Source organism: Phacochoerus africanus, chromosome 15 (assembly GCF_016906955.1).
Source record: "Phacochoerus africanus isolate WHEZ1 chromosome 15, ROS_Pafr_v1, whole genome shotgun sequence".
NCBI lineage: Eukaryota > Metazoa > Chordata > Mammalia > Artiodactyla > Suidae > Phacochoerus > Phacochoerus africanus.
In genome coordinates, this window is record NC_062558.1 from 122,912,304 (window position 1) to 122,936,107 (window position 23,804).

At 41.7% G+C, this 23,804-nt stretch overlaps 2 protein-coding genes across 3 annotated transcripts in view; both read right to left on the bottom strand.

The window, feature by feature from the left end:
• The window catches only part of GPAM (glycerol-3-phosphate acyltransferase, mitochondrial), a 70,082-nt gene that overhangs the window by 34,046 nt on the left and 12,232 nt on the right, over positions 1 to 23,804 (bottom strand). The window contains exons 1-3 of one of the 2 annotated variants that reach the window (XM_047760607.1): positions 6,259 to 6,391; positions 4,340 to 4,470; positions 2,776 to 2,898 (exon numbers count right to left, since the gene is read on the bottom strand). In XM_047760607.1, the coding sequence (XP_047616563.1) occupies positions 2,776 to 2,898; positions 4,340 to 4,441 (225 nt within the window). In that variant the 5' untranslated portion in view covers positions 4,442 to 4,470; positions 6,259 to 6,391. Of the gene's footprint in view, positions 1 to 2,775; positions 2,899 to 4,339; positions 4,471 to 6,258; positions 6,392 to 23,804 lie in introns of those variants that run through there. The other variant, XM_047760609.1, reaches the window with a different exon arrangement.
• On the bottom strand, positions 5,207 to 6,639 carry LOC125115897 (uncharacterized). The gene has a single exon (XM_047760610.1). The coding sequence runs from the start codon at positions 6,637 to 6,639 to the stop codon at positions 5,965 to 5,967; it is 675 nt and encodes a 224-aa protein (XP_047616566.1). The 3' UTR covers positions 5,207 to 5,964.

Sequence of the window (23,804 nt, forward strand, 5' to 3'; positions counted from 1 at the left end):
CTCAGAAAGCTAGAACTACCATATGACTCAGCAATTCCACTCCTGGGCATATACCCACATAAAACTTTCACTGAAGAAGACACATGCACCCATATGTTCACTGCAGCACTATTCACAGTAGCCAAGACATGGAAACAACCTAAATGTCCAAGAACAGATGAATGGATTAAGAAGACATGGTACATATATACAATGGAATAGTACTCAGCCATAGAAAAGGACAAACTAATGCCATTTTCAGCAACATGGATGGAACTAGAGACTCTGATACTGAGTGAAATATAAGGCAGAAAGAGAAAGACAGACACCATGTCATATCACCTGTATGTGGAGTCTAAAATATGGCACAAATGATCTATCTATAAAACAGAAGCAGATCACGGTCATGGAGGACCGACTTGTGTTTGCCAGGGAGAAGGGGGATGGATTGGGGGTCTGGGGTTAATAGATGAAAACTGTTGCATTTGGAGTGGATGGGCAACTATATCCAATCACTTGTAATGGATCAGAATGGAGGATAATGTGAGAAAAAGAATGTAAATAGGTAGATGTATAAATGGGTCACTTTGCTGTACAGCAGAAATTGGCAGAACACTGTAAATCAACTATAATAAAAAATGTTAAAAGTAAAAAAACAGGTAAATGTAAACAATTATGTCATTAGCACATTATATTTCATCTTCAATTCCTTTTAATTTGTTTTTTTATTAAAAAAGTAAATTTTTTGCCTTCAAAAAAGGTTACAAACTCAAAATTAATCATCGGCACTTTGCAAAGGACAAAGCCTCTCCCTTTCCTGCCCCACTCCCACCCCCGACCAAAAAGAGTTAAAGTCACAGACAGCTTAAGCCATTGATAGGAAAAGTGGATATCTCAGGGTTTCCAAAATACAAAAAAATTGATGTTAAGTACAATGCAGTTATTGTGAGATTACTAAATCCCCCAATAATCCTGACACATGGAATTATTATCCCCATTTTATAGATAGGAAAATTGAGGCTGGCAGAAGTTTAGGATTCAATCCCAGGTTTTGCTTCAATGAGTGTGGTCTCTCTATTCCCCTAAAATGACTGTCTACTTAATGAGAAAAATGTATGACTAAAGGTCACCCTCTGTACAGGCAATCTTGAAAGAAAATCCAGAAATAGCTCTGCTAAAAAGAGAAAGTCCATAACTTTAACAATGTCAGCAAAAAGGCAAACTTTCCATAAGTAAATGCTAAGAAAGCCTAATGCACCCTAAACAAAAGATGTAAAAATACTTGTGATACTGCTTTTGAGAAACAGAAAATAGATTTCAAAGAGAAGGCAGCAAATGACAAAAATAAAAAAATATATAAAAGTATTACAAAACAAAAGTTATTTTAAATATGCATGCCATGGAAGAATATAAGATCAAGTTCAGCTCTGTCAGGTACTATGTTTAGGTGAAAATCAATTATCTGTTATACTACTCACCTACCCCTACCCCCAAACCATCACCACCACCAAATAATCCCCTATACCCTCTTCTGACTGAAGAACACATTAGAGTTAAGGTATTGTTTTGATCTTTTAGGCAGTCAAAATTAGAATTAGGTTGAGATGCTAGATCTAAAAAGAAAAGCCACATGATCTTCTATTCAAGTCTTTATTTCTCCTGACCTATTAATCTGAACTGGCCTTACTCCTAGATTAGAAATTTCCATGATCCTTCACCTCTACCAAATTCTTGCAACAAGGCACCTGTGATTTAAGAGGAAAGTATTTCTATCGAGACGTTCTTAGGCAGACCTGAATATGTAACATAGACTGCTTTGGTATCACACAAATCTCTCCCAGATTAGTAAATTCCTTACACCAGATGCAGAATTCTATTTCCTGACAAGTCAATCCTAAGTGGAAAATTCACACAGCGCTTTTAGCTATTCACACAGGTTATAAGCAACCTCTGTAAATGGCAGGGTTAATAAATGGCACTTAAATGTCCTGATAACTGGCCCATCCCAGAGAGAGCTTACCAGTCAGGGATACCTTTTATAAAGCAATGAACTCCACTGCCTTAGAACACAGCCATGGTCGAGTCTCCCTTCCTATGCTAACTCATCCCGCTGGCAAAATGCCCCCAGAAGCACACTTCTTAGCCAATCAACTCCAATACTACACTGTAATGTGGATGGCTTGTGTTTTTTCACCGAAATACAAGCAACAAATTCATGCACAGTCTTTCTTGAATCTTCATCCTAATATTTTAGTGAACATCCATCACTATCACAGAGTCAACAGACACCCTACCCTTCTCCCCTAGGGACAGACACTTAGCAAAAGGGAGAGCATGGCAAAGCCACAGCTTTACTTTGTATTCTGTCCTGCTCATTAGCACATGCTCTCTGTCTCTTTCTCTCTCTCTCTCATCTTGCTAGGATTTTAATGTTGAGTGCTAAAGTTCAACATGTTGAAGTTACTTGAAGGTTCCCACCAACTCTTTGGAAGAGTTATCTGAAAGTAAGATCTAGTCTCCCCCTAAAGTCATACTAAAACGAAAACTTAAAAAAAAAACTGCCTGGCATCAACAATTAGACCAATATTCATTCACTGAATTAATCAATGGAAAGAAAAAGCAGGTCAACATCTTCACTTAGAATATTTAGTTTCTAAACTAGGGCCTAAGTTCTAAAAATGTGTTAAGTCCCTTAAGACTCCAAAATAATAAAATTCATACAAGTTGGAAATCTATGTCACATATTTCACTGTGTTGATTAAACATCAACAAAGATATGAAAGGTAACATTCTTACCCAGCTCTGAGGAGTACAGGAATAACAACATCGTCCCACAAAGGGCCTTTTCCGGCTCATTAGGCTTTCTTTCCACTTTAAGGTTGCAGATCTGAAGACAGGTGGTCTGAAACCACACTCACCCTAATAAATAATAATAAAAAAAATGGTGTGTGAATGGCAAGAGAATTAAACTTGCCCACTTGATCTCTAAAAGTAAGCTATTTCAGATAGAAGATAAACTTCTGACATATTTTCCTTCTGGTTGCACGTATTTCTCAGAGGTATTGTCATTCAAGATACTCCCTCCATGACCGCCACTTGGAACAAAGCATAAGCAAAAACTGAGCAGCCAAGAACACCATGGCAACACTCAAATGGCATTCAAGTTTCAAAACTAAGTTGTAAAGGGTCAGATAGCCTTCTGACAGTAGCAGGATCAATAATGCCGGACTCCCAGAGCCCTATGCTAGCAACTCATCTCAGTCCCTCTAAAATCATACGCTCCCACAAAAGAACTACAAAGATTACAGAGTAAGCAAGTTGTTATAATATAGCTTATAAATATTTTACTTTCAATGAAAAACAAAGTAAACATATAGCAATCCTTTATCCTAACAAGATAAAGTCTAGAACTGAAAATGATAGCTGCTGTACTCAATTAAGGTTAAACTCTGCTCTTCTGCTCTAAACGATTTTTTCGTAACTTTGAGTTCATTGGATGCTCAACTTCCACTGATATAACATTCTCAAAAACAAACCAAAAAAAATCCAAAACTCCAACATCACTTTTTATCTAAAGCAGACAGTGCTCAAGAAATATTTAAAACATGTCATGTTATATTGACACAGAGAAAACAATTATGCATTTGGATTGGGATTCATACTAAAATTTCCCATTCTCAATTTTTAAAATAAGGTTTTATTTCCATTACAAAATACACACACATGAAATGTAATTATGGAAAACAGATATGGAAAGAAGAAAAAAAAAACTCCTCATAATTTTATCACCCAAAATCACTAATAGGGTATTTTTTCTATGCAAAAGTGTTCTGCTTTTTTTTTTTTTTTTTGGTCTTTTTTGTCTTTTTGCCATTTCTTGGACTGATCCTGCGGCATATGGAGGTTCCCAGGCTAGGGGTCTAATTGGAGCTGTAGCCACCAGCCTACGCCAGAGCCACAGCAACACAGGATCCAAGCCACATCTGCAACCTACACCTTAGCTCACGGCAATGCTGGATCCTTAACCCACTGAGCAAGGCCAGGGATCGAACCTCATAGCCGGAACCTCATGGTTCCTAGTCGGATTCGTTAACCACTGAGCCTCCAAAAGTGTTCTGCTTTTTAATACAATCACAGTACTTAAATTTCCTACCCAAGTTTTCTTCTTTCCAGTAACAGAGTACCAAAAGTATTTTTAAATATTAGACTTCATCAACAAACCTTCTAACAACTGGAGGAAGTTTTTGTAGCTATTAACCTCTATTTGAATTTATGTTGCTTCCAATGTTTGCACCTTCATAAACGACACAGAAACGAACATCTTTAGGCTGAATGCTTTTAGTCTGTATCTTAGACTTACCCATTCCTCACTTGCATGCTTACATCGACCAATACTGTATTCAGATGAATTTGGCAAATAAGAAACGTCTATTGTGCCAAGCGTCAGTGCAGATTCATCCATGTCACAAAGAGTAACTTCCAAATCATGTGCTACAAAAAATATATACCACTGAAGTTAATGGGCAGTCCAGAGAATAAATATTAGAACTCAAAATTCTGACTTCTATATTATGTTGACTCATGACAGGATATCAAGTGAACTATGGAGGACTTCCACCATGTTAGGTTCAAGTGCAGAAATGGACTTTGATGTGTATAAAGGAACTGCATTCTGATAAAAAAAAAAATTAACATTTGTATCTTTAGACTTCCTGAACAAAACAGCTATGAATTTGCAATGATAAATAATAGCTTATTTCAGGTATGTGACAAAGAATTATTTCATTTGTGTTGATAACTGAATAGCTCCTGCAAGGATACAGACATGCATTTATTAAATTAAAGTTTCATGTACGCACGCAAGTACATCATTTTGAAAAATGATGTGCTGGAATTTTTCGCCATATGTACTATGCAATGTAAAATGGGTAAAGGTAATGAGGGTACCTCTAAAGTTTGCCACTTAGATTGAATTAAGCTCTTAATTTTTTTGTGCTGCTTTAAATAAAATTTACCCTTTTAATACATCCGCAAAGCCCTAAAACAAAAGTTCACTGTTTTCAAACGTCTGATTTATAAGCTTTCATATTTTTTCAATAAGCCTTTTCCTACCCTAGGAAAAAAGATTTACTAACAGTGCACTGCATAAAGAAAATATATATTAACCTAAAATATAAGAATTTTCTAACAAACTCTCAAATTATGGGTTTTTTTTTTCATTTTTTTTCAAATTATGTTTAACTTTCGGCTATTTCTCACCTGGCCTTAAATTAGTCTTTTAAAACCTTGAAAGGTCACGTCCAGGTTAACAGTGTTCCTTGGAGGGTAGATTCTGATTTCTTTACAATCCCCACATGGATTTACTGTGGTAACTGTTGTCCTCAGCATAACTATATACACCCTTAACAATGTTACATAAGTAACAATCTAACGTAATAGGCGAGTAGAGAGAATTGTAAAGCAACGCACCTAGCATGAAAACTCTGCTGTATGACAAAATAAAACTCAGCTCTATCAGTTTCAGGTGCAGAATGTAGCTACAAGAGGGGGAGCCGGTTACTGCCTGAGAAAATGAAGACTAAACTGGCCCCAGCGATGAGCGGAGGGGAGGAGGTGGAAAGAGTCTCCCGCCAATGCTAAGTCCACGCCTCATTCCTCCCTCCCTACGTTTGTCCCAAGCTCCATAAGTACCGAAATAAATAAATAAATAAATAAATAAAAATCCTGGAGGCGCCAGACTATCGGTTCATGGGAGCCAACTATGGGTTTTAAAAGTGATAGAGGCAGGAGGGCCAGCTCTGAAGCCAAACATATCCGAGTTACCATCTATGAGACTTTGGACAAGTTAACTTCCATGCCTTGGTTTCCCCATCTGGAAAATGGGCATGATCTGATAAAGCTTACCTCCCGGGTTGCTGGGAGGATTGGATAATACATATAAGGCGCCTGGCACAGTGTCTTACACACGGTGAGTGCTCAATCCAATCAGTGCTCATCTGTCGTCGGACGGTCCCCAGCACCAGCTGCTCTCAACGCCAAAGCCCCCACGTCCCCTTTGGGTGCGCTGGGGACTGAGCCCACAGGGATTGTCCCCCCGCCCAGAAGAAGCCCCGACGCAGCCGCGTCTCCCGGGTAGAGAATAAGTCCGACCCCCACGCGGGCACGAGCCAGGCCCATTTCTCCGGGGAACCCGGGAGCTCGAGGCAGGTAGTTGGGGGAGCGGACCTTCCGGCAGCTTGCGGGAGTCGCGCCGGGTTCGGCAAGAGGGCGACCACGCACCTGTCCCGGCGCTCCCGGCCTGAGCAGCCTCCCGCAGCCCGCTCCCGCCCCGGCCGCTCGCGCCCGCAGCTCCGCCGGCTTCAGCTCTGCAGCTGCCCGCACTTCAATTCTCCGCCGGCGCGGCTGCCAGTCGCGCCCTGATGACGCAACGGGCGCCCGGAGTGACGTGCTGAGCCACGAACTGGCCGCTTCCCCGCGGGCGAGGGCCAGGGGTCGGGGCTTCTTCGGATGGCTGGTGGCCTTGCGTGCTGTGGATGGATCTGAGTGTAGAAGGTGGGCCCACAAGTGTGCCCGTGTGGCCAAGTCCAGTGTGTGCTGCCTAAACGCGCGGTGCTTCTGCCTGGGCGCTGAGTCACTGAGTGTGTGTGCACCTGTCTGCATTGTGTGAACGCCGCTCGTCTGGGAGTTCTCCGCCAGCCTCTCCTGGGAGTGTGCACGTGGGCAGTCTGGGCTTACTTGTGTAGGTGTGGGCTGCCTTTTTTGAGATTTGTAAATCGCTGCAGAATTTATTAAGCATGAGGGAGGTGGGGATTAGGAATGGCCCTGCTGTGTAATTTTCCAGAGTCTGAGTTGCCTTAAAGAAAGAAAATGAATTAAAAGAGAAACAAATGAGGCTTGGAAAAGCCTGAGTCCAAATGTCCCTACCCTCAGTCGTTGAAACAAAATAACCAGCGGCACAAAGAATTTCTTTCACAATATTTCTCGTGCCATTGCCAAGGCCATTGGTTATCAAGAGATTAGCAATTTAGAAGGAAAAAGATAACCTTTGCAGGCACTTAAGCAACAGGCATTAAGTATGAACTAGCAGCTGAGGATACAAAGATCGTTAAGGCATAGTCCCTGCCCTCACACCTCTATCACCAGTCCTCCTCTCTGCACACGGGAACCCTAACCCTCTCTTCTAAACAATCTCTGCCATGTCCACCCACCAAAAAAACATCCAGAGCTGCCCACAGTCCAAATGCCTGAGCCTGGCATCTAAGGCTTGCACAGATAGGCCTCTACTTTTTCCGAGCCTCTCAGATTGTCCCTAGTCAAACCATGGGCACCTATACTCCAAATTATGTTCACACCACTCTCCCCTAAATTTTCTGGTTCTTTCCTGAACTAGGTCTCCATGCCTCCCCAAATCTCTTCAGCCCATCATAATCACTCTGTCCTGCGAAATCTCAGATTTACTGTGGTGCCACACCTTGGGTTTTTATCAATTTCTGTCATTCTTCCACAAGATCATGAACTCATCATCAATGCTTCAGTTTCTTGGGTAATACTACCATACACTGTTATGGTAAACATCAGTAAATACTTGTCCAAGCTGAGGAACGAGAAGAAAAGCAAGAATTCCTTCTCTTGCAAATTTCTGTTAATAAATCCATCCCCAAACAATTCAAAACAGCAGGAATGGTTATTCATTGAAAAAAAAAAAAAAGTTTTTGAGGAGTTGCTGTCATGGCTTAATGGTTAACGAATCGGCTAGGAATGATGAGGTTGCAGGTTCGATCCCTGGCCTTGCTCAGTGGGTTAAGGATCGGCGTTGCTGTGAGCTGTGGTGTAGGTCGCAGATGCGGCTCCGATCCCACGTTGCTGTGGCTCTGGCATAGGCCAGCGGCTACAGCTCTGATATGACCCCTAGCCTGGGAACCTCCATATGCTGTGGGTGCGGCCCTAAAAAGACGAAAGACAAAAAAAAAAAAAAAAAAGGCTTTGAGCTTCTTGAAATCAAGGACACTGTCTTTATTCAACCCCTAGACACACCTTAGCTCCAAACACACACCTAAGAACGCAAGGCATGTGTTGAATAGAATGAGATGAATTCTCGTTCCAACATGTAATGAAATGTGTGTACAGATTACTAGTCTCTGACATTAAAGAGAGTTAACACAACTTTGTATGTAGATTTTATTCTAATAAAATTAAAAGAGAGAAAGAGAAAGAAAAGGGAGAAAATAGAGGAAAGTCGCAGGATTTGAAGTCACTGCTAAAGAGAAAGTAATGAGAAGTGAAGTAGACCATTACAGGAATGAACAGGTAAGCCAGAGAGGAAAATTAGGGTGTCCTACATAAACTTCTTCTACAGGGAACTCTTCTATAACACACATTGCACAAGAGTTTACTGTACTTGCAGGAGATGTGGAATGCAATGTGTTTAGGATTACTTAATGAGAATTGTTTTGGAAACAAGTGACACCCTTGGCAATCTTTTATCAACAGAACCACAATAATTTATAATAATCCAGGTCCAGTCTAGCCAGTCAAGGTGTAGCAACAAGGGCTGAATTTACTCATCTGCTAAGACAACAAGAGCAAGCGAAGTACATAAAACAGGCAGCAGTGCAGGACAGCGGTCCAAAAGGAAAAGGGAAACAAATGAGGTAAGCACTGTGATTGCCTCAGCTTACGGACTAGAAAGAGTTGCCAGGCTCTAGTGCAGAGAAGGGTAATCCAGGAGGAGCTCAGCAGACTTCCTGAGCTTAGGAGATGGAAGTGGGAGACCAGGAAGGCCAAAGCAGCGGGGAGTTGAGAGTAGATTACCAGAAGGAAGAGAGCTGTCCAGAGAAAGAGGAAGCCCTGGAGACCTGCAAAAGTCCTGCTTTGGTCTTCAGTGGGCTAACACATGAGTAGGAGGATGCTACTCATGGCCAGGCAAAGAACCATCTACACAGAGGTGGCAATCACCAAGGAATGCACAGGGCAGAGAAATGTTCCTACTCCCACAAGGCAGAGTGAAAAGATACCCAGTGAACAGGCAGGACCAGGAATAGGGCGTGATCCTGGGCCCCAAATCAGAGAATCTCATGATTCACAACTCAAAAAGTCTTGCCTCAGTAGTGCGTAAAATTAATCTTAGAGTAAATGCTGCTCTAGTCCTACCTAACATCTTAAAAGACAGCCCCCAAGGGATGAAGCTTTCCAAGAACAAAATATCCCAAAGCAAAGCACAAGAATACTTAGAGGAAATCAAAAATACCTAGCACCCAACAAGGCAGAGTTCAAAAGTCTCTCTTTCAAACAAAAATCATCAAACAGGGAGTTCCCTTGTGGTGCAGCAGATTAAGGACCCAGTGTTGTCACCACAGCAGCTCAGGTTGCTGTGGTGGCACTGATTTGATCCCTGGCCCCGGGTACTCCCTCATGCCACAGGCATGGTCCAAAAAATAAAAGAAAAGAAAAGAAAAAGAAAAAAGAAAAAAAAATCCAGAATGCAAAAAGAAGCATGGAAGAATGGGAGAATGGATCATAATGAGGAGGAAAATTAATCAATTGAAAGAGTCCCAGAAATGACAGATGATAAAACTGCTAAATAAAGACACATAAAAATAATTTAAACTATATTAAATAAGTCCAAGAAGGTAGAGGAAAGATGGAGCATGTTAATTATACATGTGGAAAATCTAAAAAAAAAAAATAATAATAAGACCCAAACAAACATCTAGAGATTATAAAACCATTGTCTGATATTTTTAACACACACACCGCTTGTACAGGACTAATAGCAAATTAGGCATTCTGAAAAAACAAGATTAAACAACCTGAAAATATTTCAATAGAAACTATCCAAAATGAAACACAAAAGGAAAAAAGCAAAGACTGAAAATAAAGGTGAACAGAGTATCAGTGAGCTTAATATACATGGAATCAGCTTCCCTGAAGAAAAGGAGAAATATCAGAAAAACACTTGGGAAAATATAATGGCTGAAAATTCGATTAAAAATATAAACTCAGAAATCCAAGAAGCTCTACAAACTGTAAGCAGAGGCATGAAGAAAGCTGCACCAAGGAACATCTCAATTAAATTGCTTACAATCAGTGATAAAGTGAACATCTTACAAACAGGAAAAAAGACACATAACTGTGTAGAGGAACAAAAAAGAAGACCAGCAGACTTCTCATCAGAAATATGCAAAATGAGAGGACAGTGAAGCAGCATATTTAAAGTACTCAAAGAGAAAACTGTCAATGTAGGATTCTTTCCGCAAACATGTTATTTCAAACACAAGACAAAGACATATCTGACAAACAAAATCTGAAAGACTTCACCACCAGCAGACACTTACTACAAGAAATGTTAAAAGAAACTACTTCAAGTAGAAAGAAAATACAACCAGATGGAAATTTGAATCAACATAAAGGAGTTAAGAGCTCAAGAAATCATAAATCTGCAGGAATATTTTTCTTCTTTTTAAAACTCTTTTAAAAGATAATTGCTTAAGGCAAAAATAAAAAACTATTCGGGGAGTTTATAACATATGTAAAAATAAAATGCTTGATGACAACACAACATCTAGAAAGGAGGAAATATTCTGTTGTAATATTCTTAAATTAAGCATAAAGTGGTATAATAATATACTTGAAGGTAAACATGATAAGTTAAAGATGTATACTCCAACACTTAAAGCAACTGCTATAAAAGCAAAACAAAGAGTTTTAGCTAATACATTAATGAAGAAAATAAAGTAGAATCATTAAAAAAAGAAATCACTCAGAGTTCCTGTCATGGCTCAGTGGTTAATGAACCCAACTACAATCCATGAGGATGAGAGTTTGATCCTGGCCTTGCTCAGTGGGTTAAGGATCCTGTGTGGCTGTGAGCCGTGGTGTAGGTCACAGATGCAGCTAGGATCCTGAGTTGCTATGGCTGTGGTGTAGGCCAGCAGCTACAGCTCTGATTCGACCCCTAGCCTGGGAACCTCCATATGCCATGGGAATGGCCCAAAAAATGGCAAAAAGACAAAAAAAGACAAAAAAAAATATTACCAGAAATAAGCAGGACCATTTCATAATGATAAAGGAAACAATCCATCAAGGGGAAAAACAATTCTAAACATTTTTGCATCTAATACAGAGCTTCCAAATATATGAGTCAAAAATTGACAGAATTACAAGGAGAAATAGAAAAATCCATGGTTAGAAATAGCAATTTCAACACCTCTCTCTTCATAACTGACAAGAGAAGAAGGCAAAAAAAAAAAATCAGTAAAGTCTTGTACAGTGCTATCGACCAACTTGGCCTAATTGACATTTATAGAACACTACACCCACCAATAGAATATAATTTTTTCAAGTGAACACAGAATATGTCCTGGTAAAACCTGCCATAAAGCAAGTCTCAATTGATTTATAAGGATTCAAATCATATAAACATGTACTCTGACCACAATGAAAATTAGAAATCATTAACTTGGGGGTATCTGAAAAATCTCCAAATATATGAAAAGTAACACACTTTAAAATAAAACAAACAAATAAATCCACACTTTAAAGGATAAATAAGAATGGAAATTAGAAAGTACTTTGAACTGAATGATAGTTGAAAACAGCCCATATGAAGGCTGGAACTCTTAACACCTTGAAATACAACCCTGAAATCAGTGATTTGAGTTGACACCTGTTTCCTTTTCTTATGCAGGTATTCGACTGCTATAAATTTCTCACTAAGTATTCGCTTCAGCTACATCCATCAAATTATGACTTGTGGTTTTTTTTCTCTGCCAGAATATTGTGCCAGAGGAACAATGTCAACTGGCTTGCTGAAATCCATTGATAAAATATCTATGACATGCCCTGATCTCATATATAACAATTACTCTATCAAAAATTTTAAAGAAAATAAAGTTTGGGCTGACTTACTCTTCCTGAATCCAAAGATGTTCTCATCATCTTTGTTCCTCTGGGTTCATTTTCTTCATTTATTTGACAGATATGTATAGAATGCCTACTGCCTGCCAGGCACTCTTTTGTGGAGACAACACAGGAGGAGACTGCTAGAAGACTTATGTAACTCCTGTTTGATAAATGTGTCCCCAAACAATTAAAAAATAAGCATCAAGTTCATTAGCCTGTGGCTTCTAAAACTCAGTTGATTTGGGCCAGACACTGAGAACTATTGGTCCAATATCCCCATTCCTTCTGGGTTCCTGGCAATTAGAAGCCTGATTTTATTCAGGGTAATCTCTTGCCCATCCCTGAAGAAAGAGCAAATCAGTATATCTGAGTTAATTAAGATAATCTTGTTCTCTAATATTCTAACTCTCCCTTCAGCCAAGATAGTTTTAAGATCCAGTTCTAGGTAATGACACCTAAAAGAAAGTCAACCTTGAGGATTTCTGGAGAAGTTTTTCTATCCTAGTAAAAGAGGATGGATACAGCTGGCACTGCTGGGTTTTCATTTTTTCCCTCCATTTGCTCTGTAAGTTAATATTCAAACTCCATGCTACCAATCACACCCATCTGGATTTTGTTAAATCTCTATCTGTTGAAGCCACCATAATCTTATTTTCTATTACTTGCAGACAAATGCATTCCTGACTTGTATTTAATTTTTAAACACAGTTCCAGCTGCTAGAATAACTCAAACATACGAGAAAAAAGAGTTGAGAAATAGTCCCTACCAATGTATCCCACTGGAAGGTGGCAATGGAATTGACCTTGGAGCTTGTCACTTAGAAACCCTCATCCAGAAGAGAATGGAACCCCTGAAACCAAGCAGGGCCCTGTGGGGCTCCTGGGCAGAAGTCTTTCTGTGTCACCAATTTCTTATTTTTAGAGAATAAGCTTCAGCTTCCATGGCCTTCCCTGAGTTACAAAGGGTAGGTTCAAACAGTTGCTAATCAGAGAAGAGAGGGGATGCAGAGACCAGGGAGGTGAAGTCAAGAAAAAACAAGAGTGCAGCCTTGGGGCAGAGTCCTGGTTTCTCCTCAAGGAAGGTATATAAAAATATCTTTGAGTTCTTCTGCAGAACTAAAATCCCCAACGAATGAAAACCAGAGAAGAGGACCAACAGAAGCAGTCCTGGGGCCACCAAACACCAGCTTTGAAGAAGAATGAAAACTTGCATCTACCCAGATCCTTATCTGCATCCCTATTTTCTACTCCCAAACTATAAAATCCACTTCCTCTTCTCTCCCAAAGGAGGGCACAGTCTTTAGAGCATTAGCCTGCTGTGACCTCCTTTGCCTGGCAAAGCAATAAAGCTATTTTTTTCTCCTTCGCCCAAAGCTCCATCTCAACGTTTTTATTTAGCACTGGTGGACAGTGGACAGAGGCCAAGTTTCAACAACACCCCCTTTGACTCACTTTTACCACTTTTGTGGCAGAATAAATACTTCAGTTTGATTGAAAATAGTTCCATCAGTAGATGAAGATAAAAAATCCAAAAAGCCAAGCAGGAGGCAGTCAAGCTTTAGGGAGAGCTGTCTTGGCATCTCCTACCCCGTGGGCGAGAAGGCAAAGCTGAGCCTCAATCCCCTCCATCCCTCACCCTCCGCCCCCAGGAAGGAGGGCCAGCAGGAGCAAGATAGGGTTCCAGGCTTTCGGCCACTAGCAGGGCCTCAGGGCAGGACACCAGTTCTAGAGTTGGAACCAGGGCACCGGAACAGTATCTGCTAGAGCCAGGTAATGAAGAAATTAGCTTACAAGTCATTAAAAAAAAAAAAAAAAAAACCAACAACGAAAAAATTATTAGCTCATTCTTAGGAAAGCTATTTTTCCTTCTCCCAGGATGTAGCCAGACTCTGTGGTTGAAGTCCTGAGGTTCTGTCGAAGGAGGCCAAGTCCTTGCCATTAAACAGCCTTTTATGTTACTGAAAGCCAGCGAATGGGAAACTGTTGACTAGACATCAGTCACCAAGAAGACAAACACTGAATGGGCCTTTGCTTTCCGTGTGGAGTCAAGCTGTATTGGGTGGTAAGAAGTTGTCTGAAGAGGGGGAGGCCAGGAAGGCCCAGGCGCTGAGAAGGGGCTCAGGATGGAAGGTTCTGCTTCTGCCTCCGATTGGGATGGGTCTATGCAGGCCTTAGAGGTGGCAGGTCTGCAGAAGGAGAGTGAATGTGGGATGACTGTGGGGAGGGTCTGGAGTCTCAGGAGCCTCAGCGAAGGTCCCAGTGGCTGAGCATAATGGGTCGGGGGGCGGATGGAGCGACACATGCCGTGCAGGGAGTAGGCAGGGAGCAGTGGTGAAGGAGACCAGCCTGAATCAAGCCAGGGCCTCTGGCTCACAGCACAAGTGCCAGGGAAAGGGAGGGGACGAGGATCCTAACACTGATGGCCATTGGACCTCTGGGGACCCTTGACATGAGCAGACTGGAGACAGATGAATTCAACATTCACTCATTCATACTACATTGGCTGAGGGCCCATTCTGTGCTAAGCATCATTTTTAGGCACCAAGGATGTATAGATGAAGATGTCACCCATAGATCCTACCCTGGTGGAATCAGCAGACTAAAGGCCTGTAGCACGATGGTGGGGAGAGAGTAGAGAGAGAGAGAAATAAAAACAAGCAAACATACAGAATTGCAACAAGTCATAGAAAGTGCAGTTGAAGATCCAACAGCATCTGTCATGGAGAATAGCAGAGGTGATTGGCACTAGATAAGGTGATCCGGGAGCCTCTCTAAGGCAGCGGCCACCTTGCGGCTGGGGTGTGAGAAGGACAGTGAAGGAGACCAGGATAGACCTTTCCAAGAAGAGGGAACTACACCTGCCAAAGCCCAGAGAGAGGACAGGGCTTGCCCAAGAGAGTGAACTGAACAAAAGCCAGTGCCAGCTGGAGGGAGTGAGGGGGAAATTGGCAGAGGGAGGGGCTGGGGAGCCTGAGGGACCAGATAAAATAGGGCTTTTTATTTATTTTTTAAAGTTTAATTTAATTTAATTTAATTTTTTTTTTTTTCATTTTTGTCTTCCCTGCGGTATACGGAGTTCCCAGGCCTAAGATCAGATCTGAGCTGCAGCTGTGGCAACACCAGATTCTTTAACCCACTGTGCTGGGCCCGGATGGGACCTGTGACCCAGAGCTTCCAAGAGGCCATCGCTGATCCTGTTGCAAAACAGCAGGCACTCCCAAGTAGGGCTTTTTAAATCCTAGTAAGAAGTTTGGAAAACACAAAAGAGAATGGTGATGTGTCATAAATGTCATGGAGGAATCCACATGCCCTTTGCTCTGTAAAGATTAGAGCAGGATAGATCAAGACAAACCCAGGTCTGTGGACCTGGACAGCCTGGATGGATGAGAAATGATTCAGACAGTGATTCAGGAGCTGTGATTAAGCAGGGATCTGCCTGGCACAGACTGGCCTCAGAGAATCTAATAAGAAGTAAGTCAGTACATTTTGTAAGCTACCATTGACTGGGCACTGATTACTGCACTCCGTACTTGGCAGAGGCATTATCTCAAGCAATCCTCTGTATCAGCCATGGCACAGTGTGGAAAACAGCCCATGGCAGACAGCCACTAGTGGACTTTAATGCAGAATTCTACTAAGAAAGGTCTTAGAAGAGCTGAAACGACAGAAGGTGACACTGAGGCAGACTAGAGATTAGCAACAATGGATCACTCCCCTCCCTAGGGCTGTCCCTAGGACAAAGCCAGGTGCTAAAAAGAGCTAGGAGCTAAAGCCACCTGGGCAACAGCTGCGACCAAGGAAAGAGGGGCTGCTTAGGAGAAACGGAAATCACAGAGCAGCAGCCGCTGGAGATGCTCCCTAAGAAAGAAGGGGATACCCTCCCTGGCCCTTACTTCTTTCTGCCCTCCCATCACCTGCCTTTCCTCCCATCACCTGCCAGGCTTCCTGTTGGATGGAGCAAACTGCAAGGCAGCCTAGAGAATGAATTTGTAGAGGCTGCTTACCTATCCACCCTGCCCCAAACATAGAGTACAGCAGAGAAGAATGGGATTAGATCTGAGAGCAAATAGGAAATAAGGGGCCCATCCTCCCAATAGCCCCATTAGCTAAGAACTATTATCATCCCCATTTTCTATATGGGCAAACTGAGGCACAGAGAGAGGTTGGGTGAATCCTGTATGTGGGAGAACCCTGATTTCCACTCAGATCCCTCTGGTTCTAGGGCCCAATCATATAACTGAGACATTATTCAGCCAGCATAGGTGAGAGCCTGGGAGTTAGGCTTGGACCACCAGACGCCACATCTGAAAAGCAAAGCTTCATGTTACACCCTCTTCCATGAGGGAGCTGAGGGTAGTGATACTCAGAGGGGGTTGGTTTAAGGACTGAACTGCTAGGAGTTCCCAATGTGACTCAGCAGGTTAAGGATCTGACGTTGTCTCTGTGAGGATGCAGGTTCGATCCCTGGCCTCTCTCAGTGGGTTAAAGATACGGTGTTACTGTGAGCTGTGGTGTAGGTCACAGATGCACCTCGGATCCCAGCTGTAGCTCTGATTTGACCCCCAACCTGGGAACTCCCATATGCCACAGGTGGGGCCCTAAAAAGAAAAAAATAAATAAAATAAATTTTAAAAATAAATAAAAGAACTGAGCTGCTGCTAGTTTGGACATCAGTGACACTCTGGGTCCTTCCGCAGCCTGTCTGAAAGCTGTGTAAGGACTTTGCAGCCAGACAACCTGGGTCCCAATCACGATTTTGCCACTTACCAGCTATGTGACCCTGGAGAAGTCATTTAACCTCTCTGAGCCCCAATTCTCTCATTTTAAAAGTGCATTTGCACAGAATGAGAGAAAATAGTTTCAAACGATGCAATGGACAAGGGCTTAATCTCTAGAATATAGAAGCAATTTATACAACCCAATAGCAAAAAAGCCAATCACCCAATGGAAAAATGGGCAAAAGACCTGAATAGACTGTTCTTTAAGGAAGATATACAGACGGCCAACAAGCACATGAAAAAAGGCTCAACATCTCTGATTATAAGAGAAATGCAAATCAAAACTACCATGAGATACCATTTCACACCAGTCAGAATGGCCATCATGAATAAGTCCACAAATAACAAGTGCTGGAGGGGGTATGGAGAAAAGGGAACCCTCCTGCACTGCTGGTGGGAATGTAAGCTGGTACAGCCACTATGGAGAACAGTATGGAGGTACCTTAGAAAGCTATACATAGAATTACCATATGACCCAGCAATCCCACTCTTGAGCATATATCCAAGCATAAAAACATCCCTTAAAAAAGACACATGCACCCGTATGTTCATTGCAGCACTATTCACAATAGCCAAGACATGAAACAACCCAAATGTCCATCGACAGATGATTGGATTAGGAAGATGTGGTATATATACACAATGGAATACTACTCAGCCATAAAAAAGAATGACATAATGCCATTTTCAGCAACATGGATGGAACTAGAGACTCTTATACTGAGTGAAATAAGTCAGAAAGACAAAGACAAATACCATTTGATATCACTTAGAACTGGAATCTAATATACAGCACAAATGAAACTTTCCACAGAAAAGAAAATCATGGACTTGGAGAATAGACTTGTGGCTGCCCAGGGGGAGAGGGAGAGAGTGGGAAGGATCCAGAGTGTGGGGTTATTGGATGCAAACTATTGCTCTTAGAATGGATTTACAATAAGATTCTGCTGTGTAGCACTGAGATGTCTAGATACTTACATCACAACAGAAAAAAGGGAGGAAAAAAAATATATACATGTAAGTGTAACTTGGTACCCATGCTGTACAGCGGGAAAAGAAAATTAAAAGCGCATTTGCTAAATAAAAAAATAATAATAATAAAAGCACATTTTCTAGTGTTCCCTTACTGACTTTGAGGTAAATGAAATAACATATACAAGATAACTAGCCCAGTACCCTCCCATGGTAAGATGTACTAGATAGTAACTATTAATATGATTGTTGTTAGCCTCCTCTTTCAGAGACTCTAGAGACAAAAGGGAGAACCTATTCCTTTGAGCTTGAATCCTGGCAAAGAATTTGTCCTCAAATATTTGGAACTTGTATAAACCATGAAGGTTATTTTGTGCTGTAAAGAATGTCTCTGTATCAGTCAGGATGGGCTAGGTGATGACTGAGTAACAAATGAGTCTTAAGACAAAGTTTATTTGCCTGTGCTACATGGAAACTGAAGGTTATTATAGGGGCTCCACTCATAAAGGTGACCAAGGGAGGCTGCATCTGGACACATGCATCCTTGATTGTGGAGGCTGGGACCAGAGAGTGCAGTAAACCACATACTGGCTCTTAATTCACGTCACTTCTGTTCCCACTTCATTAGTGAAAGCATCATATAGAGCAAGAAAGTGAAGAAATATCATGCCGCCCATGCTCCAAACAGGTAAGTAAACATTTAGGAACAACCCTAATAACTATTGGAATAACTTAAGGGAACCTTCTCGTTGGGCTGGATAAAGCAAAGGCTCCAATTTGGAATGAAGGGATTTAGGAGCTTCTAATAGGCCAGACTACCCTAATATGACAACATAAATATTTGCCTTTGTTGTGCCTAGAATTGCATCTCTGAAGATAACATGTCTTTTAGGAAAATGTTTTGTTCCAGAATATTGCTTAAGACCACTTCTCTGAAAACCACTATTGGTTCTTGGAACGTATTGTCCCAGAGGCTTTGTGGAGCTGAGACGCTGATTATAAACAAAGCATCTTATCTTCTGGAAGAGGTGTCCTGCTATGGGCTGGATTGTGTGTGCCTGGACTTAACCAGGATCTTTCTGCTCTTATATAGCCTGATGTCACATCATTGGGTACTGATGGTTTGCTAAGCAAGTTCAAGCTCTGGGTATAAGCCTTTCTTGGGCTTTCACTACCCCATGTCCTGCTGGATTTCTTTCTACCCACCTGGATATTTTTTCATGGCATCTTTTGCTGGCTCAAGGTCCCCTTGGATTCTCATTCCTCACTCCTAGGAATGAGAGTCCTTAGCAGGAACCTAGGAGTCATTCTTAACTTCTTCTCACATCCAATACAATTCTCACTCCTCGTAATTTTACCTTCTAAAGAGCTCTAAATTCATCATCCTTTTATCTTCCTCTCTACCTGAACCATCTAATTCCTGGTACACCACCATCTTCCCTGGGAGGCCTAACCACTTCCTACCTGGACCCTGTGTCTGCTTCCCACCCACCTCCCTCCCAGACATTCCACGCATCAGCCAGGAAGAACATCGGAAAATGCAAGACTGATTTCATTTCTCTGCCTGGTCCTCACTCCAACTGAGTAAAACCTTTTCAATTACTCTTCATAGTTTTGAGAACCTCCAATGTCTGGCACCTTCCACCCTTGTTCATCTCACCCTCCTCACCTCCTCCCACTTGCTCTCTCTCTCCAACTTCAGTCAGCTTGGCTTTCTTTCAATCCCCCAAGAAAGATGGACTCTGATCTTTCCCTGCACAAACTGCCTCTCTGTCCATAGTGGTCTCTCCCATAAACTTCTTTTCTCTCTAACTCATACTTCTTAACACAGCTCAAATCTCTCCTCCTCATAAAAAACATTCTGACCCTCAGACTAGGGCAGGGCCCTTGTCATATGTTTCTTCCCCAGGGGACTTATCACAATTATAATTGAATACTTAATTGTAGAATTAGCCATTTAAGATCCACTTCTCCCTCTCAAATGTCATTCTTAACTTTCCTCATTCCCTTCCTTTGGATCCCTGGCACCTAACAGAGCCTTGCACAAAGCAGATGCTTACCATCTATTTGTCAAATGTTTAAAGACATGATTAATTAACAATGAATAAAGAAAAGTGTGAATGGCTGTTACAACTGTCAAGAGTCCTGAACAAGGAGGGCTCTAGGAACAGAAGTATTCAGGGAGGCACATATGAACCTAGAGTTTTGGGGGCTTAGGACTCACGGGTCTTAGGAAGGGCACATATCCAATCTTGATAGAGAAGTAGGAAGCCAACAGCACATTCCTCTCCCTCCCCCACTTCCTGAGTCCAGGCAACAGCACAACCAAGTGCAGAGGCCCAGCTCCCCAGGGATAACCAGCAACAGTGCTGGGTGGTCCACCACGGATAAGAAGGGCACAAATGAGAACAATGCAAAGCACACGTGTGCTTTGAAGGAAGGAATTTGAAAATACTTGAAAGGGGAAGCTAGACATGGCTTGGAGACAGACTTATTTGTATTTTTCGTCTTCAGAATCAGTCTTGGACAAAAGGAATTTTTTTTCTTCATGACGAGGATAAGGAGAAGCAGAACTACTTTACATTTATTCTTTTTCTAATGAGTTCAAAGTAAGTTAGAAACTTATTAAGTTTAATTGGAAGGAAGATCAATCAAAGTTCAGCTAAGGCTCATTTTTAGAAAACTTTTAAATTCATTTACTTTCATTACTTTTGGGGACATAGGAGCTCTAAGATCTTCTTTTGGAAAAGTTTTTCTCCTGGGTGTTTTAACCTTACTCCTTCTAACTGTCTTTGGTTTTTAACTTAGAGATTTCCCAAAAGAAAAGTTTTCCAAAACAAAGAGTGTAAGCAATCCGGGTTCCAATTATCTAAATTACCTGGTACAAAGTGAAACTTGAATATGCATAATGCAACTGGCTGTGGTGTTAATTAAATATTTTTTGATGGTCATCATCATACTATTCGATGAAATATTTGAAATGTGGAGTTCCTGTGGTGGCGCAGCAGAAACGGATCCAACTAGGAACCATGAGGTTGTGGGTTTGATCCCTGGCCTCACTCAGTGGATTAAGGATCTGGCATTGCCGTGAGCTGTGGTGTAGGTCACAGACATGGCTCAGATCTTGCATTGCTGTGGCTATGGTGTATGCCAGCAGCTGTAGCTCTGATTCAACCCCTAGCCTGGGAATCTCCATATGCCATGAGTACAGCCCTAAAAAGCAAATAAATAAAATAAAATAAAAATAAAATTTGATACATATTGCAAGGATGACCTCCAACATGAAAGTAAGATATTAGAGAATAGGTTTTCCATAGCTGAAGGTCTCAGGATATAATCCTCTCTCCCAGCCCCGCTTTATTATTCTGCCCACTGGGTGGGGCATTGAGCCGGACCCTCCACTTAGGGTGACTTACCCCTTGCCTATTGCGGGTGCATATCCAGTTCTGCTAAGAGAATGGCAAAACCTTTCTCTCTTTAGCAAATTATTTTCCAGTTACTTTTCCCAGAGTTACATATTTTGCCTCTATATGTAAATTTAGCCAACATAATAACATGAATTGTAAAATTCCTGGTAACCACTCTAGCCTACAGGTAGGATTAAACAAATCTTAATTTCCACAATGTTGTTTTTTTCTATAGATTATTGATCAGCAGTTTTCTTAGAGAATAGTCTATCTAAATTTCTAGATAACCTACTCATTAACTCAAATAAATATAATCTAGGTAAAGGGTGAATTAAAGCTAAAGTCCTATCCATTGATCACCTCCTGGAATGAATGAACTTTAAGCCTCCCAGAGACAAGTCTTAGTTGACTTTAGGCTCTACAGGGCTATTGGCATGCCTCATGTACACAGTGTGAATTTGTTAGTGACGACAATGTTATGATAATAAAATTATCTACTTGAGTAGTAACCTCATTTTATGAATCATAGTGACACTTTGCCAGATTCAAACGAAGCAGACTAGTCAGCTGGCTCACCTCTGCATGTGACCTACAATCTGTTCTTATTCCTAAAACCAGAGGTGGCACATGTAGGAATCCTGTTCTTAATTAGGCATGTACTTCACAACGTGGCCGCCATGCATATACATCCAAAATGATAATTATTCTGAACCATTCATTACAGCTGGACAAACTACACTATCCAGAGCTGTGAAGGGTCTTGGAATGTTGCATGGAAACTCAATCTATGGTTTTAATCTGTGTGTGCCTCATTTCCCTTAGTCAGTAAAACAAGACTGATAATAGTATGTACTTTATAGTGTTGATGGGAGGATTAAGAGTTAAACTGTGTGGGGCACTGGGACAGTTCCGGGTGTACAGTGGGAACTGTATGGTGTTTGTAGCCATGATAAGGATTCCTAGGAAAATGTGTAGTCCTCTAAAAGGGAAGCTGCCTCTGACCCAATTACCAATCCCACTTGCTTTCCCAGGTCATAACTGTGAAAACCGGGTCTTTGAGAATCACAGGCTTCTCTGGCTCCAACCCAACACATTTTTATTTTCCGGTTAGAAAATTTCTGGAGTTTTCCTTTGATAACCAACCTGTGGATTGAATCAGTAGTCTTCAAAGCAGTAGCTCTTGACTTTGGGGAATCAGGGCACTCTCTGAAAGTCTGATGAATCTCCAGACTCTCTCCCAAGAAAAAATGTACATATAAAAGTTTGCATTCCCTTTCATGGGGGGTTCATAACACCTCTCTAGGGTCATTCATGGACCCCAGATTAAGAATCAATGTTTGAAAGCTTGGCTTTGGATCTTGTTCTTAACAATGTCTGAAACAAAAGGAGATAGAAACACATACTTGCCCGTTGTAAAGGAAGTATTAATGACTGTTAGGGGTTTTGATGAATGAAGGGGTTTGATGAGGATGAAGATGATGAAGAAGAAGGAAATGAAGAGGAGAACAAGAGGAGGAGTCCCCCCGAAAGGATCAAGATTGGTAAACTTAACGTACCTTTTACCTTTAAGTGTGCCAAGTCACGCTTCCATCTTTAAGTGTGCCAAGCCTGCAGCCATGTTTGCAACTGGAAAGTACTTACCGGTGGCTCTGGAGGCAGTTTGAGTAACCAGTTGTATCTAAAGCTTTCTTTCAAAGCTCAAACAGGTAAAATATTATCACTGGGGCTCTTCACGCCCATTCAGTGACTCAGACACAAAAGAAATGCTAACTAGGGGAACTGAGCTGTGAATGTGGAGTGACCCCGAGGGACAAAATGATTATCTGGTTGTCTTAGATTTCGGGGAAATTTATTAGGGGGTTTTAAGATTACATTGACTGATTTTTACCTTAAGTGCTCCAACTGGAGAAGCATTAAAGTCTCCTGATAAGGAGCAATTTCAAAGAGTTAACGGCATCAGCCAGATCTTTTTGGTGAGTCAGGGGTACTGAAAGGCGAAAAGCACAAGTGAGGACCGTGTCTCCAGCAGGCGGTGTGATGGGCTTGCCACTTTGACTGGGGCTCACTAGGGCCCCTACTCTTCTCCTGTTTCCAAGTGACAAACACCAGAGACCAAAGAGGAAGAATAATATATTTACAGCAAAGGTCATAGAATGAGGCCAAGGACCTGGTTACATTTCTGCCCATTGTGGTCTCAGATTGCACCTCTGCCTCTAAAAGCCAAACATCTGGGAGTTCCCATTGTGGCTCAGCAGTAACAAATCTGATTAGTATCCAGGAGGACCAGGGTTCGATCCCTGGCCTCTCTCAGTGGGTTAAGGACCCGGCATTGCTGTGAGCTGTGGTGTATGCTGGCAGCTGCAGTTCCGATTCAACCCCTAGCCTGAGAACTTCCATATGCCACAGGTGGACCCCTAAAAAGACAAAAATAAAAATAAGTAAATAAATCCAAACATCTTCTCATTGTATGCAATGAGTGACAAGCTTACCTCTGCTCACCTTTGTTCCTTCATCCCCTCCCATCTCCCCATCTCACCTTGCCCCAGTCCCCAAGGCCATCTCTTTGTTCTTGGACTATCCCAAGTTCATCCCTGGCTCAGGGCTTCTGTATTTATTGTTGCCTCTGCCAGGAACATTCCTTCTCTAGATATTTTCATGGCTGACTCATTCTCATTCTGACGTTTAGGTCTTAGTTCAGTTGGCAACTTTCTGTCCCCTGCCTTGTCACTTTCCTCCATATTATCCTGTATTATTTATAGCACTTGTC

Excerpts from the sequence above, each read along its gene's own strand:
- LOC125115897 (XM_047760610.1), bottom strand. The coding sequence starts at position 6,639 with ATGCAGACAGGTGCACACACACTCAGTGACTCAGCGCCCAGGCAGAAG.